General features: G+C 36.0%; 1 protein-coding gene across 1 annotated transcript in view; it reads right to left on the bottom strand.

The window, feature by feature from the left end:
• Nucleotides 1-18,092, bottom strand: part of LOC106877185 (BTB/POZ domain-containing protein 7) — a 29,907-nt gene that overhangs the window by 10,788 nt on the left and 1,027 nt on the right. Inside the window, exons 2-4 of the mRNA XM_014926024.2 lie at nucleotides 17,608-18,088; nucleotides 7,844-8,052; nucleotides 854-929 (exon numbers count right to left, since the gene is read on the bottom strand). Of these exons, the coding sequence (XP_014781510.2) occupies nucleotides 854-929; nucleotides 7,844-8,052; nucleotides 17,608-18,088 (766 nt within the window). The remainder of the gene's footprint in view (nucleotides 1-853; nucleotides 930-7,843; nucleotides 8,053-17,607; nucleotides 18,089-18,092) is intronic.

Here is an 18,092-nt window from a genome sequence, read left to right as displayed (position 1 = left end):
TTCATTACTCAGGGAAGGTTCTAGTGGGGGGGGGGGTCAAATTTTGCTCCTTGCCCATATAGGGGGCTGCGCCCCCCCCATATGACCTTTCTGATTTTTCTTTCAGTGATATATTGTTTCTCTTTTATTTTCACTTTTGATAAGACTATAATATTGTTTCACTTTTATCTATAAAATTCACTGTATGTGTGTGTTTCCTCTATGCACGGTCAAACCGCTGGATCAATCTGTACTAAATTTGGCATGAAGATTTTTCATTAATCAGGGATGGTTCTAGTATTATATAAAATGGGCTTCCACTTGATATCCACCAACCAAATTCACTCACAAGGAATTGAGCAGCCTGAGGCAATAGCAGAAGACCCTCGCCCAAAATGCTGTACAATAAGACTGAACCTAAAGCCATAGAGATGCAAAGTAAGCTTCTTAACCACACAGCCATGCCTATTATTTATATCATTACTAATTACTATTTATATTAATCCTTGGTCGTCTACTGGTAATACACAAGGTTTCCTTCAATTAAAAACATTCACGTATAGGAGAGCATTTAAAAAGACATTTGGAGAGTATGAAGTCTATCTGGCTGATGTGTTCCCATAAATGGCAGGTGACCAGATGGTTGACCAGTTTCCTGGAGTTAGTGTTGCAAATACTGAAATCATTTTCATTATAGAACTCCATGATGACCCTTGAACTCTAAATTCAGTGCATTATATAATAATAATAATTATATTCTAATTGCAACTATTTGAAGATGTTTTTTCAATCGACACTGTAACAACACACACACACAATTCTAATGCTAAATATGATGAAAGTAAAACACTATTATTATTGGAAGCCCACTTACCTCGTTCCTCCACTCTTTTCACAAGCTGGTGTTCCCCCCATTTTAATACAGCATTCAGAACATCTAATTCGCCAGCCTGAAATACAATATAAAAACCAGCATATAGTATAAAAGTAAATTACCAAATGCGTTATACATACAAAAGTGAACCGTGATATAGCAAGGGATTACTGTATACATTTCACTATGAAAGATATTGAAAAATATAGCTTTGAACTTCCCAAGAACACATCCAAAATATCAAACTGTATAGACCTTGTCAACCAATGCAACCAAAGACAATGTATAAAAGATATCTTTGTCTGCCCCACATTATCATCATCATCGTTTTAATGTCTACTTTTCTATGCTTGTATGGGGGGGTCAGATGGAGGAGTTTACTGAGGCAGATTTTTTCTACAGCTGGATTACCCTGCCTGTCAACCTTCACTTACTTCCAAGCAAGGTAATATTCCCCCCATTGCCAAACATGCTTTTGCAGAATATTGGAAATGAATGACATTGCTTACACACACACACACACACGAGCTTCTTCTAGGTTCCATCTACCATATTCACTCACAAGCCCCAAGACTATAGTTGAACACTTGACCAAGATGGTGCACAGTGGAGCTAAACTCAAAACCACACAGCTTCACCTATGTATATGAATGTGTGTGTATGCAGAGAGAGAGAGACAGACAGACAGACAGACAGACAGACAGAGAGCTTACAGATTTTCTGCTTTATATGCATTACAGGCTTAGGTTTTTTTTGTCTCCTTCCAATTGTACAAAACCCGACACAAATCAGATTCCTGCAGTCGCTCACAATAACAAGGCAGCAGTAAAAGGAAAATCTCCTATGGTTTCTGGATTGGTCGAAGGTTTGATAAATCCTTACAAATGTAATAAAAACTCATCTCAGTTGTTAATGTAGAAATGAAAGTGCCACAACACCACTTTATCAATTAGACTATTTATATTAAAACTATTATTTCAACATAAAATTAAAGCAAAAACAAAAGAAAAAAGAAAAGAAACATTAATGAATTATTTATGAAAGTTATGCAAATATTTTAACTGTGGTATTTTGAATTTACTTAGCTATGTCAGCAGACAGAACAAAACAATACAGACGGAGAGTTATTGAATAAAAAGCAAACGGGTGCTACTAGATATGAAAGGAATACAAAATTTTAGCAAACTTATTTTAGTACATACATATACATATATACATATACATATATATATATATATATATATATATATATATATATATATATATATATATATATATATATATATATTGCATTTTATTCTCATGAGAAATAATGCTAACAATAAAATTTTACATGAATAGCTAGTTATTCAACCCACTAAGTGAGTAGGAAAATTAAACTATGCAATCAGCCCCCCCCCCACACACACACACACCTCCATATTTTCTTGTCAATTTGATTATTCTCAGTCATTAATGATGATGATGATGGCAATGATGATGATGACAACAATAGTGATAATTGGAATATTTAAAATTAATAGTCCTATACAATCTTGCAAAACCCCCCAGCTACTCACCTTGTGCCTTGGGGGGGGGGCATCTGGATACCCCACCTCTAATATTTATCTCTTTGCAGTTCCAAAGGATCATTTTTCCTCTCTCACTCTTCTAAATGTGAGCAGTCATCTACCTCTTATACAAGAACCTGCTCTGCTCCTCTCAAGCGTGCGTGGATAACTTTAACTGATTTTGTATAATCTACTATTTGTTTAAAAAGAAAAATCTAAAAAACTGACATTAACTATAAAATGTTCACGGAATTAAGGTTCAAACTCGATGTCATCTCCCTAACATGTATTGTTAAAGGGAAGAGCTGCATTTGAAGTCCAATGCCAGCTTTCACATGGTTTCTATGGCTGGATGCCCTTCCTAATGCCAGCCACTTAGAGTAGACTAGGTGCTCTGCATTTAAATTGATGTAATGGTTGCATTGTGCAATTAAATGGAGTCGCTTGAAACGATTGTACTGCATCACCTCTGGATATCCTGTTGCTTATTTTGATTTTAATCACCTTATTTTGAAACTATGGATAATACCATACTAAATTCTGGTGCCTCAACTTAAGTACTTAATTCATCTGAATCTCTCTCTACAAATATCATCATCATTGTTTAGCGTCCACTTTCCATGCTAGCATATATATATATATATATAGGTCATATACTTTTAAATGGAAACATTTAACAATTTAACTTTACTCATTACAACTGAATGTTTTTAAAGCTTGATTGCAGTCTGCAGGAAAGGACATTTGTAATCAAAGAAATAAGGTAGGATACATTTAATAGCCTTGGTCTAAAGTATAGAGGTAACAATGCCAGATAGAATTATCACAGTTCTTCCTAGCATGCCTCATGGAAAATTTCTCTAACAAAAGAGACACAACTATTTAAGTTAGCTACTGTGAATACTGACAATGGAATGGAGACTTTTGACTTCAGAATATTGAAAGGATAGAAATAGAATAAAAATTATCAAAATAAAAACTCAAATCTAACAGAATATTGATAGACATCATCATCGTTTAACATACGCTTTATTGAAGCAAATTTGTTTATGACCAGATACTCTTCCTGCTGCCAACCCTCACCTCCCTCAAAGCAAGGTAATATTTCCCTATAGCCAGACATGTTTTTCATGGAAAACTGGAAACAACCTCGCTTGTTTGACAATGATGCTCATTTACAGCCATCACATGATATCTAGACTAGGGTACACACAAACACACACACAATGGGCTTTCATGCAGTTTCCGTCTACCAAATCCACTCACAAGGCTTTGGTCGGCCTGGGGACTAAGGTGGTGCTGTGCAGTGAGATTGAGCCCAAAGACCACATGGTTGGGAAGCCAGATTATTAACCACAGAGCAATGCTTGTGCCCATATGAGTTTGCAAAATAAATGCAGAAAATTAAATAAGCAAAATTCAGAAGTAATGTATGCATTTCTAAACACATACAAATATCTCAAACTGAATGTGAATAATACAAGCAAGGTATACAAAACTGTATGAAAGCATACAAGTATTTCCAGATAAGTGAATACGAGACATTTTAATGAGGTGAATGACATTTCAAACTGTATTTATTCATTTATCAACTGAATAATATGAATATATGAAGTATGCACACTAAATGTTATTCAAAATTAAGTCTTTGCATGTAAAACACTCCACTGAGTCAAGTTAAGAGACTAAATAGCCATTATGTGCTGAAGGGGGGGGGGGGGATATTCCTTACAATGCAAAAACTTTATTTTTGTTAAGAGATGTTAATATTTTGTTGTAAAAATAGTTTTCATTAAAGTTACTGGATCAATAACAAAGTAACTGAAATGTAGAAAAGATAAAGAAAGTGTCCGGGGGAAACAATATATTTTTCAGAATGTAGATTAGTAATAGACAAAGAAAGATTAATGTAGAAATATAGAAATAGACACAGATAGTTCACAAGGAGGAAATGTTTATACAGAAATGAAGAAAGCAGGTCTTCAAGTGCAGTGAGTAGAAAATAGGTCGGAAGGAAGGGAAAATTAATGTAGAAGTTGTGAATGGTATGGATTTAATAGTGAACAGAGCTCCTTTTACACAGAATGCCAGGAAGTTGGTTTCTTTAACATTGTGTGTGTGTGTGCATGTAGTTGCATGTGTGAGTTTTAGATTTTTAACTTTAAAAAACATTAACAATGAAATTTTTTTTTAAAGGTATAAAAGAAAAGCATTTAAGTTAATAAAACAATAAAACCTTACAAAATTGTAAAGGAAGCAGTTTAAAAATATTGTTTTAAAACTCAAACTCAGTCAAGATTTGTGCTTGAAGAGCAAGTTATTTCTCCACCACCACTACCACCACTACCACCACCATGCACCCCTGCTCCATTACCCCCTAATTTGACAGCAACAAGCAGATGAGAGATACATTACTCTTCAGAGAGGACATCAGTCTCTCTCACCCCCTTTTCTCATTCTTTATCAAAAGACAGCACTCAAAAACATGAATCCAATTATTATATCAAGTGCCCAGTCAGTCGGTTCACGGTGGTTCACGATGTGACATCTAGGTCACTCCCTGGTTTTCTAGCTAATCTGATTATTTATTCTGGTGATGTGTGATGAATGAGGGGGTTAAGATGGATCCTCACTCACAGAGTTGTAGAACTTCAGACTTGTGATCATTGTTTTTAATGTCCATTTTTCTATGCTCACATAAGTCAGAGAGAATTTGTTGAGGTGAATCTTCTACAACTGAAATGCTCTTGCTGTCACCAACCTTCACCTGTTTCCAAGTGAGGTAATATTTTTCTATGACCAGGAATGTTGACACAGAAGATTGGAAACAAAAGACACCACCTGTATGATTGTGACCCTCGTTGACAACTACCACTACACACACACACACACACACACACACATACATACAACATACTTTTTTTCAGTTTCCATCTACCAAATCCATTCACAAGGCATTGGTTAGCCTAGGGCTATAGTAAAAGACACTTGCCCAAGGTTCCATACAGAAAGATCGAGCCCAAACCATGTGGTTAGGAAACAAATTTCTTACCACTTAGCCAAGGCTGTACTCATAAAATATCAATTGCCACAACCTTATCTCAATAAACAACCCAACTTGCTTTTCAAACAACAGAGAATATTTCAGATGAGAAATATAAAAATCAATCAATGAGAGATTTTAATTCACATTAATAAAATTTATCTAAAAGTTTCACAAAAATAGACAATGGATTGCCAAAATTAGAAGAACACTAAACTAACAGAATAAAGAACGTGTGTTCTCAGAATTGTTGAGCAGTGTGAGAGCTAATTAACAGTCGATATTATTTTGCTTTCCTTTCCAAACATAATGAAAAAAAAAACAGTAGAAATTAAAACCAATAGGAATCATCATCATTTGATGTCTGCTTTTCATGCTGGCATGGGTTGGAAAGTCTGACAAGCTTTGGTGAGCTGCAAGTTTATGTTGATCTCCAACATCAGCCTTAGCATGGTTCCTATGGCTGGATGCTCTTCCTAATGGCAACCACTTCACTAAAACCCTGGGCCAGCCAAAGCCTTGTGAGTGGATGTGATAGACAAAACTTGAAAGACACCTGTCATGTGTGTGTGTGTGTGTATGTATGTGTCCTTGTGTACGCATGATGTTCATAAATGAGCATCATTGTCATACAGGTGATGCTGTTCATTTCCAGTCTTCCATGAAAAAAATATCTACCTATGGGAGAATACTATCTTGTTTTGAAACAGCTGATGGTTGGTGACAGGAAAGGCATCTGCCTCACCAAATTCGATCTGACCCATGCATACATGGAAAAGTGGAAATTCAATTATGATGATGATGATGATGATATGTGTGTTCATCATATACCATTTTAGTGTTATCAGTATTGTAATTTTCATGTAATTCTTTTTAACAAAATAAATAAAAGATAACAAAATGTAGAAAAAGGAAAAAATTATTTTTCTGTTTTTTCATTAATATCCAATTAGTTATAGTTAGTAATATAAAACTGTTATCAACTTAAAATATCTTCAGCTCATTTGCTAGACTCAATCTGGATGATGTAACACCAGCTCATTAACAAAGCCCCTTATCAGTGAAAGTAATTTATTTTGAAACCAGCACACAGATGGTAGAGTCTCTAAATGTTACTGCAGCCGTTTATAATTGATTATAAATTGAAAGGAAAATGCACATTAATTTATCTTCTACTCGTTTCAGTCATTAGACTGCTGCCATGTCGAGGTAATGCATTGGAAGGTTTTACTTGAACAAATCAACTGCAGGGCTTATTCTATCAGGCTCTTCTGCCAAACTGCTAAGTAATGGGGATGTAAACAACCAACACCAGTTGTCAAGCGGTAGGGAGTCAATACAAACAGAAAAACACACACACACATATATATATATGACAAACTTCAACTGGAATGGCTGTGTGGTAAGTAGCTTGCTTACCAACCACATGGTTCTGGGTTCAGTCCCACTGCGTGGCATCTTGGGCAAGTGTCTTCTACTATAGCCTCGGGCCGACCAAAGACAGTGTATGCAATGGAAGGCCATATGTGTTTCAGTAAGTCTCTGCACTATCACACATGGCTCTAGTAACACAGGAATCGGTGGCTGAAAATTTCCATGATCACATAACCTCTAACATTTAACCTCCTTATTACCCAGATCTCAATCCATTGGACTACTACATGTGGAGCATTGTTGAGAGAGAGGTCAATGAGCATGCCCATAATGCCAAAGACACTTTGAAAGTTGACATAGTCAGAGTAATGTCCAAAATGAATGAGGACCACTTGATTCAAGCATGTAAATGATTTAGATCTCATATAGAAGCAGTTGTTGAAGCTGAAGGTGGCTTTAGTGAATAACATTATAGAAAAGAAGGTTTATTTTTATCGTCATAGCATTTTTTGATAAATAAAGTAATTATCTGTTATTATATATCTGTTTTTTTTATAAACATAAATTTGTCCTCAAATATCTTACGCACCCTGTATATGACAGAAAAACCAGGAAACCTACCTTATGCTTCTTACAGAGTATTTTGGATTAACCATGACCATATGACATCAAACATCATATAAATAATTAACACTTCATCTATCAAACCCATTTTACATCATATTTTCTTTTGTACTATTGGCCTAATTATGCACTTTTTTTAACCAGATATCTGTTTTAGCTCACAATATAAACTATGACAGATTTACAGCATGGGTGTCAACAGTGACATCCCACAGTTCAGAGCAAATATTATATTCATTCTGAACTGCAGGTGTTGCAGGTGGTAGACAAGGTAAGCAAAGTGTTGAAGTCCAAACAAAACCAATATTTCTAGACAGAGAGAAAAAAAATATCAAAAGATGCAGTAACAAAATATGTAATTAATTATAACTTGAAATAAAATACAGAAAACAGCTTTACCTGTAAGAAGTCAGAGCAAATGGCAGCAATGAGATAATCTTTTCCCATTTCACAGAAAATTGGAGAGTGTAGCAACTGAAGAAATTCTTCTCGTAAAAAATGTAAAGCTTGCCGATGGACCCATTGAGACCCATGGGGTTCAGAACTCCATGTCAAAATAGAACTTAAATTTTCTACAGCAATACTTTCTACAATTATATCTTCACAACCTGAAAATAGAAACAGAGAGTTATAAACTGATGAAACTGATATCCAGTCGAGGCAAAACAGCAATATGTATATACTGGCAAAAGGCCACACATTTATAGAGGGAGGCATTTAATTGATTGAATTAACTCCAGTTTATGACTGGTATGTGTTTTATTTACTCAGACCACAGAGGCTCAAACTAAATACTGCAAGGCATTTTATTATTTCTTCCAACCTATTGTCCTAGATACATGTATTGTCTCACTGGTTTCAATTATTAGATGGCAGCCATGCAGGTGAACCCCCTTCAACATATTCAACAAGTTTCACCTCATGTGAGACAAACTATGATTGGGAACTGGCTCTAAAAAGGTACGTGGTGTATGAACATGAAGAGTTCAAGATTACGTGTGTCACTTTCTTTCAACTTGACTACTGCTAACCACTGACCAAACGGCATCTTTTATTGAAATTCATATCAAATGTACATTATATACAACATCTGCATGAAGCCAAATACTTCTACAGAGCTTGTTGAATGACTACTTGACCATCTGCATATCACAATACCATCTCATGTAACAGATGGCACGCAACCTCAAATTCCATATTGTTTCTCAAATAGCAACCATTTAACGTGGGACACGAGAAAAACAACAACGGAAATTGTTTTATATAAAGATGATCAAAGTTTGCAATAAATTAGTTGAGTGAATAAGGATTTTGATCCACTGCACTTTGTTCTCATGTTCCCAAAAGAAAAGGATGGTCAGGGCATGATGTTTATAGATGTAAGTGGTTGCAAAAAATATGCAGGTGAACTATTATGTATACAGGATGATGCCTTAGGTCAATGACTTCAAAATAATTCTGTTGGGAGAAAAATTCCATTGCTGATAGCTATTATAAAGTTGAATGAAGGCTTTGATGGGTGTGAAATAATTAACAGACATTTAAGTATTTGTTTTGCAAGATTCTTCACATGAAATCCATGTGTTGAAACAGATATTGTTTATATGTGAGGATGGTCGTTTTGCCAATAAACACATGCACTATTTATAGTTCTTTCATAACAGAGAGGACAAAACCAGAGAGACAAGGAGACATGAGGAACAGAAAGTCATTGAAGAAGTCACACAGAATGTGTTATGCAAGAAATCTGACAAATAAACTAATAATAATGATAATAATAAAGCTAAAGTGAAGATCAAATGAATAATAATCATCATCATCATCATAGTTTAATGTCTGTTTTCCATGCTGGCATGGGTTGGACGGTTTGACTGGGGACTGGCAAGCCAGGGGGCTGCACCAGGCTCCAATCTGATCTGGCAAGTTTCTACAGCTGGATGCCCTTCCTAACGCCAACCACTCATTATGAAGAAACATATCACTGTGCCAAGAACTGAACTGAGACCTTCTAACAATTCACTCTCACAGGATTACAGCTTCCATTTCAAGCGGCATTCACAATGATATAAATTTCAATGTCAATTATTGAAAATAAAACTGTTTTTCCCAACTGATCTATTTGTGCATAATTCTCTGTTGAGAATTACACAGGTTGCTGCAGGGATCTTTTATCTTTTACTTGTTTCAGTCATTGGACTGCAGCCATGCTGGGCACCACCTTCAAGGGATTTAGTCAAACAAAACTAAACCCCAGTATTTTTTTTTAAGCACGGTGCTTATTTTATCAGTCTCTTTGCTGAACTGCTAATGTTATGATGATGCATACAAACTACCAACTGTTGTCAAGTGGTGGAGGGGACAACACACACACACACACACAGTAGGCTTCCACAGCGGTTCCATCTACCAATTTCACTCACAAAGCACAGATTGGCTTTGGGCTATAGAAGACACATGCCCAAGGTGCTGCACACAAGGTGCTGGGACTGAACTTGAAATCACATGGTTGCAAAAATGAGCCTAACAGTGGCAACAACTGCTGAATAAAGCACAAGCAGGCAAACTCATCGTTACTCTAATTACTATATTTCATAAACAGTCTTCCGCCTATACAAGATTCCAGTTCCTTAAGATATTTGCCTCTTACTAAATACATAGAAAGGTCAAACGTAAATGTTAAACTCTTCAAATTGCCATTTTCTAATAAGTTATTATAGAAACCTTTAGCCTCAGATTTCAGAATAGAGAAAACAAATTATATAACACTAGAGCAAGGAACAGTCACAGCTTGGAAAAATAAATTCTTGATTCTGTCTTTCAAATCTTAAACTAAAATGTTACACTTGAGTGTGTGTATTATGAAATGGAATCTTAATCACCATGGATAGAAAATTGTAAGGGGCGAAAGTAAATATATTATTAAAGTACAGCTGAAGAGGAAGCCATTGTCACTTGTTAATTTTATACATCACCCCTACACGGTGCAGCAAACAATTCAAATATTTTACTTCTGAAATTAGGGCGTCTAACAAAACAAACAAATGAATAATTCTGTTTATCAATGACAGTGTACTTATATACATAACATCATCATTTAATGTCTGTTTTCTATGCTGGAATGGATTGGGTCATTTAACAGGAACTGGTGAGCCTGAAGATTGTACCAAATCCCAATGTCTGCTTTGGCATGGCTTCTACAGCTGGATGCCCTTCCTAATGCCACTTAACAGAGTATACTGGGTGCTTTTTGTGTGACACCTGCAAGGGTCCACATAACTTGCAAAGCAAGACTCCTCGACTAAGGGAGTGGGGAGTGTTGTACTGAGGGAGGTGGCTTTATGCCAGGTGTTGAGAGGCTTAAGTTACGATAGAAGGACGGAAACAGGTGTTTTGCTGCAGGGAGGTGTATGGCTACCCCAGTTGGAAAACAGAGACAAAGAGAAAGAGAGAGAGAGAGAGAGAGACAGAGAGACAGAGAGAAGTTGGTGGTGAAGATGTAAGAAGTGGTGCAGAGGAATGGACAAGGGGAGTGAGGGGGTAAGTTTGCAAGAATGCAAAAGGAAAGTGGGAGATAAAGGGGAGGGGAATGTAGTGAGTGGTAAATATGGGTGAAGGGTGGGGGAGGGGGGCTAAGAAGAGGAGTTGTGTGAGAGGGATTTGTCAGGAACATAGACATAAATAAGAAGCCTTTAGGGCCTCATTCTGCTTAGATGAAAATATAGAAAATAAATAAACCAGCTCTATGTACAAACCTAGTTGTCATGTTGAAACAAATCTGAGAACAAATGTACTTGAAAAAGGACTTTCACCGTCACAACAATAAACACAAATGCGAAATTATTAAGGAAACTCACAAATTAAAATTTTTACTGAAATATTTTTATGATTTATCTCCCTTTAAAATGTTGATATAAATTTAATTTGTCGAAATATTTTCGTTGCTTTGAGACCCCGACCTGTTCACTGACAAAATTCTGTGCGACGAAAATATTTTGGCAAATTAAATTTAAATGTTGAAGTGAACCTAACGGTTTTTGTGTCTTTTTAAATGGCTTATAAACACCTCCCATGCTACAATTGTTTAAAGAGAACAGTCCCTCAGAAATTCTATGTTGGTGTCCACTATGCTGGAAGACCACTGGGGGAGTGGGGCACCCCTTAGCTTTTGTCAAAGTAGGTTTCTAGAACTTGCTTCAAACCCAGGCTACATCTGCTCCTATAATCGGCAGTGAATCCTCTGCAATGGTCAATAATCAACAGCAAGATGAGCTGCTACAGATCACCCTATCACAAATTGTGTGTGCACGTGAACGTGGACCACATACATGTGAACTTGTGTTCCCAGTGAAACTTCAAAAGTGAACTTGTTGGTTGGAAATGGCTCAACTCACCCTGGGTAAATGTAGCCACAAGTGCAGATACAAATACTACAATATAAAGGGATTCGTTAATTTAGTCATGCAGTTGGTATAACCTTTTAATTAAGAATTATAGCACTATCTATCTGAGCAATTCTAAAATATCTCAATCTGAGTAAATGTCCTAAAAACAAATATGTGAATGTTCATAATTAAGATAAAAATAGATAATGAAATAGTAATAATAATAAAACAAAAAAATGGTTTGTCAAGAGATTAAATATTTTCTGATAAGTAGTCAATATTTTTATCAATAAAAAGTAAAAAAGAAGCAACAATGATGCTGAAAAAGTAGTAAATGTTCAGTAATGGCTACTGTTATTGGCTACTTTGTTGAAAAACTGTAGTTGTAGTTCAACTTTTACTCTGATGGTTGAAGAGAAAAGGAAGCTGATAGCAAGATAGAAGAGGTTAGTAATGATTCAGATCAAGCCAAATCGGTACTTGTTAATCTATTTCCAGTGGGAAATAATATATTATTATTATTAGTTTTTTTTTTTTTAGATATTTTTTATTTATTTATTGTTTTGAAATGCTCCAAAATAATAGAAAAGATCAATAGAAGGGCAAATTTTATGAGCTAATTACATTTTCACAAATGAAAGAAATCTACCAACACTGTTACTAATACTACAAAACAACATTTTAACGGACAGAATTGTAAAACAGAAAAATAACTGTGCCTTACAAAATTCTTTTTCCATCAATTTATAATCAATACTAGTTATTGGTTAGGCTGCACTCTAAGCTTACGGATGGATGATTGTTGCAAGACAGGAACCCACAAACCATGTTCAAACAACACTTCTTCTGTTAAATCTATTTATTGATGAACCTGATAAAGTGGTTCACAATGAAAGCTAATAAACTGTATTCAGGCAGAGATAGCTAGTTAGTCACAAATGAGAATGTCTAGTGTGGAACAGAGTCAGGCTGCAATAATCTCATATCCTAACTTCTTTACCGAGTAAGTGGCAGTCCATCGGTTACAGCAACAAGGGTTCCAGTCGATCTGACCATGAAATTAATGTGCAAGTGGCTGAGCACTCCACAGACATGTGTACCCTTAATATAATACTCAAGGAGATTTAGTGTGACACTGAATGTAGCTAGCCTGGTCCTTTGAAATTACAGGTACAACTCATTTTTGCCAGCCAAGTGGACTGGAGGAATGTGAAATAAAGTGTCTTGCTCAAGGTCATAACATGCTGCCAGGAACTGAACTCATGACCTTACAATTGTAAGCCAGATATCCTAACCACTAAGCCATGCACCTTCTCTTTTACTGGATAAGGAATCTCACAAAATACAGAAAGACAGAAAATTCCTATTATTAATTCTAGATAGAAAAACAATATTAAAATCTGACAAAAAGTTAAATAAATAACCATCCTAAACAAGAACTGAGATTAAAAATTTAAATTTCCTATCAACACCATTTAATACCTCTATTTCCATGCTTGCATGAGTAAGATGGAATTTGTTGAGGTAGGGTTTTCTATGGCTGGATGCCCTTCCTGTTGCTAACTCTCATCCGTTTCCAATCAAGGTAACATTTCCCCATAACCACTCATATTTGCCAAAGCTGAGTGGAAACAAACAACATCACTTATATTGATAATCATGTGGTACATGGGTACACACATGGACACACACAAACTTATACATGCACATGATGGGCTTCTCCAGTTTCCATCAACCAAATCCACTCACAAGACTTTGGTCAACCTGGGGTTATCGTAGAAAATGCTTGCCCAAATTTCCTCACAGTGGGACACTACCTGAGACCCCATGTTTAAGAACAAAGCTTCTTAACCACTCAGCCATGCTTGTATGTTTAAACTATCAAATTTTGAAATCAGAAAAAATATATATATCAACCGTTTAGCATTTAAACCAGCCATATCTGACCCAAATATTCTACTTGTTTTATGCTCAAACCTGCCAGATCTGGCCTCTTACACATACCCTACAATGTCATTCTAAAAATATATACAACCACATCATCAAAATTTCGAAGCTCCAAGGTTAATTCATGATTAATGCAAAACTGAATAAACAAGCACTAGATTTGACAGAGTAATCTGAATGCTAAAGGGTCAATTTACATCTGTTTTAAATAGAGAAGGGGTTCAGGGATGATAGCTAAAGGTTGAATTGAGAAATATATTTTCTACTGCAAATTTTAAGATATAAATATTAGGTTATGCAATCAATCTTGAGGCTTATTGAAACAGCAGACAATCACCTGAAACGGTGGCTTGCAAAACAACTCATTATCACAAAATTCTCTTGTTTAAGAAAAATACATTAAGGCATGCAATGATTAAAACAAATGTATTTCTTTTTAACCAATATGTCCATCGACATATTGATTTTCATGCAGTTAATCCTTACCATTCAATCCATATGCAATCTACAACATTCAAAAGTTATGGATTAAAAAACCTCTCCACAGTAGTTTCTAAGTTCTAATGTCCTCAGTAGTGCTTTGTCTTAATTTGCAGAAGAATAAATAGAATAAATAAATAAATAAATAAAATATTCTTTTTTTGCGCAATAACTATTAACATCGTTGTTACCATTAACTACCAACAATTTCATCAAGTTTCAACTCTACTTTTTCAAGTGGACACGGATTGTTTTGTCGGAACATTTGTTCTTTTTTTACTTTGCAGCTTGATCAGTCTCCATTTACAGAAAAACATGATAAATATGTTTGTTCTGTTCTATTGAGTTCTGTTTATAATATCCTCTTTATATAAGAATGGGAACTCTCTTACATGAGCAAGTGTCCATTGTGGCTTGAGGAGACCATGTAACTGATCTTTTCTTTTATTTGTTTCAGTCACTGGACAGCAGTCAAGGTGGGGCAAGGCCCTAAAGGGTTTAGTCAAATAAATCAATCCCAATACATATTTTAAGTCTGGTACACATTCTATCAACTTCTTTTGCTGAACTGTTATATTATAGGGATGTAAACAAACACCTACTGTCAAGCAGTAGAGGGGTGACAAACACACACACAGCCACACGATAGGCTTCTGCAGTTTCCATCTACCAAATTCACTCATAAGGCATTAGTCAGTGTGGAGCCTTAGAAGAAGACCCTTATCCAAGTTGTTGCACAGTGGGACTGAACATGAAATGATATGGTTGCAAAGCGAGCTCCTTAACCACAAAGTCATGCCTGTGCCTCATGAGAAATATACGGAGAAATACCAATCATGAATGTAAATGGCATAATGATGGATTGAAAGTAGAAAATCATGGAAAATAAAGCAAGACGAAGTTAGATTGAAAATGATTAAGAAGAGAAGTAGTGAGTGATAGAATAAGAGGGGAAAGGTTAGTGGTAGTGTTGGTAATCAGTGGAAAGCAGAAACACTAGAAACATAGTGCACATCCAGCAAACCAAATCCGCAACACAAGTTTTAATATAGCCATATATTTGGGTTGAAATCAATAAGCTGAAAAGGAATAAGCTTTGCCACCAGGCGGGCTTGTTCTCAAGTCATTACATTTTTATTACATCTTCAGTGATGACCTAAGGGTCCACCAAGGGCCACAGGATATTCTATAATTAGTAGGTGACTATTCAGAATTGAAAGGGACTTATAAAAGGAAGATCGGTGTAGCTAATGTCACATAGTAACAACATATGCAATAGGAATAGTAATGTAGAGTATTTGATATTCATGCACCAGCATGGCCGCAGTTCTAAGCTGAAACTATAAAAAAAAAACGATTCAAGATTATCCAATGATAGGAATTAGTTGAGATTATTGATATAGTGACATTAAATTTACAAGTCAGGCGCAAGTGTGGCAAGACGTTTGCTCCCCAACTACATGGTTTCAGGTTTAGTCCCTTTACTTGGTACCTAGGGTAAGTGACTTCCATAGCCCCACATTGACCAAAGCCTTGTTAGTGAATTTGGGAGATGGAAACTAACAGAAACCTATTATCATCATCATTTAACATGTTTTCTATGCTGGCATGGGTTGGACAGTTTGACTGGAGCTGGTAAGGTCAGGGCCCACACCAGGCTCCATTGTCTGTTCTGGCATGGTTTCTACAGCTGGATGCCCCTCCTAATGCCAACCACTTTACAAAGTGTATTGAGTGCTTTTTATTTGACAACAGCACTGTTATCAATTCTGCTGTGATGGATGGTTCTTCTTGAGTACAACAAGGCATATTATATCTGGGTCCTTTGTCATACATATATAAGAGTGTGTGTGTGTGTGTGTGTTACAGTCCCCTTGCTTTGACGTGTCTAACCCATGCAAGCACGGAAGAGTGAACGTTAAACATCCTGAAAAATAAAAGTGACTGAAGCATGAAAAAATACTTAAGATTGTAAAGTTATTATCTTTGAACAGCTAATGGTGAACAAGAAAGTTCCTGATAAAATTTTAAAAAATAAAAAAAAATAAAAATAAAAAAATCAACATTATGATAATAATGTAAAGTCAAAGTAAATGCAGGTAAAGTAAATGAAAACATTCATTACAATAAGTTAAAATTTCTTATACTTACTTTACATGGGAATACTTTTACTCTAGTGGTTGATCCCCCCTACCCATCTTTCTACATACGCACCAGTTTTCTGATGGACAACTAACTGCAGCTGATAATTAGAGAATATTTACTTAGAGTTAAGAAGACATTCTGCAGCTGTGTTCTTGAAAGGAAGTAGAAGTCTTTTCCAATGTAAGGTAGCTGATTTCTCAAAGGGTTAGTGAGTAGGAGGGGTAACTTTAATCACGGCTACACCAACCAAAGTGCCTTCCTGTTTATTAAGTCACACTCTAGAATCTAATTTGGATCTCAGATTTGGTAACCAAACTTTATTAATGAATTATCTACCATTATATATTTATTAGAGACATTTGAACAATTTGTCATGACTGTGTGGCTAGGAAGCTCCCCTTGCGACCACATGGTCTCAAGTTCCATCCCACTGCATGACATCTTGAGTTTGTGTCTTGTACAAAACTGGTCTTGAATCATAGGGTTGTAAAGTAACATTCTTAACCACATGGCTATGCCTGCACATATATGTATACAATACATTTTAACATTTTCAATACTTCTCGTGAAATACACTGCCAGTGTCTTTTTAATTATGAAAATTATCAAAATTTTGGTGGGACTTGATAACATAACTAACTTTACTGTAACAAATAATTCTGTGGAATGAGAAAGCATTATTCAATCTTTGAGCATTCCATTTTCGTTTCTGTTATATTCTAAGTCAAAAAAGTCAGATTCAAATCAGTAATGCCAAATAAGCAGGGCCAAAATGTCACATACCCATTATAAATATCTATTTCTTTATTGCCAACAGGGGGCTAAACATAGAGGGGACAAACAAGGACAGAGAAAGGGTTTAAGTCAATTACATCGACCCCAGTGCGTAACCGGTACTTATTTAATCACCCCCAAAAGGATGAATGGCAAAGTCGACCTCGGCGGAATTTGAACTCAGAATATGACGGAAGACGAAATACCGCTAAGCATTTCGCCCTACGTGCTAACAATTCTGCCAGCTCGCTGCCATATAAATATCACCTTTAGAAAGAGGTTTTAGAGACATACCATTGCCATTTTATCTTAGAATGGGATGCTGTTGAATCATCAAATCCATGGTTACAAACAGAAAACATGTCTAACAAAGTAAAAGAATGCAAAAGCAGCCCCAAGGAATTAATTAAAAAAATAGCAATGTCTGTGAATTACCTTGTGAAAGAATAGGAAAATCCAAAAACTGTCCAATTTGGTAAATTTCCATAGCTTCATCAGCATGAGTGATATGTCCTCTTCCTGCTACCATAGCTTGCACTTCACTAAGACTACATGTACTGGTACTTCCACGGACTATTAAAGATAGATCTACAGTGTCCATATAGATTGCATGCAATAACACTCGAGCATACCTCCTTGGAATGACCGATTCATCAAGCACTATGCGGGTAGGGGTCTGCAATGTCCGTTCAGTGATCTCTTCACCTGATCGTGCACGCCGCAATAGAAGGTTACGGAAGAAAGGAGATCGTGCAGCAAGAATTGCTTTGTGGCATTTAAGTTCGTGCTTTCTTGATGAATGATCTGCAGAACTAGAAGCTTCAGAACTTAAATTTTCCTGGCTTTCGGAACCAGTTGTAAATACCAAAGTAGCATCACTGTAGTTACCAGTGTCCAACATCATTCGCAAGTCCTGCTCC

This window comes from Octopus bimaculoides, chromosome 11 (genome assembly GCF_001194135.2).
Source record: "Octopus bimaculoides isolate UCB-OBI-ISO-001 chromosome 11, ASM119413v2, whole genome shotgun sequence".
NCBI lineage: Eukaryota > Metazoa > Mollusca > Cephalopoda > Octopoda > Octopodidae > Octopus > Octopus bimaculoides.
Note: the sequence above shows the minus strand (reverse complement) of the source record. Positions and strands in the feature narration are given on the sequence as shown.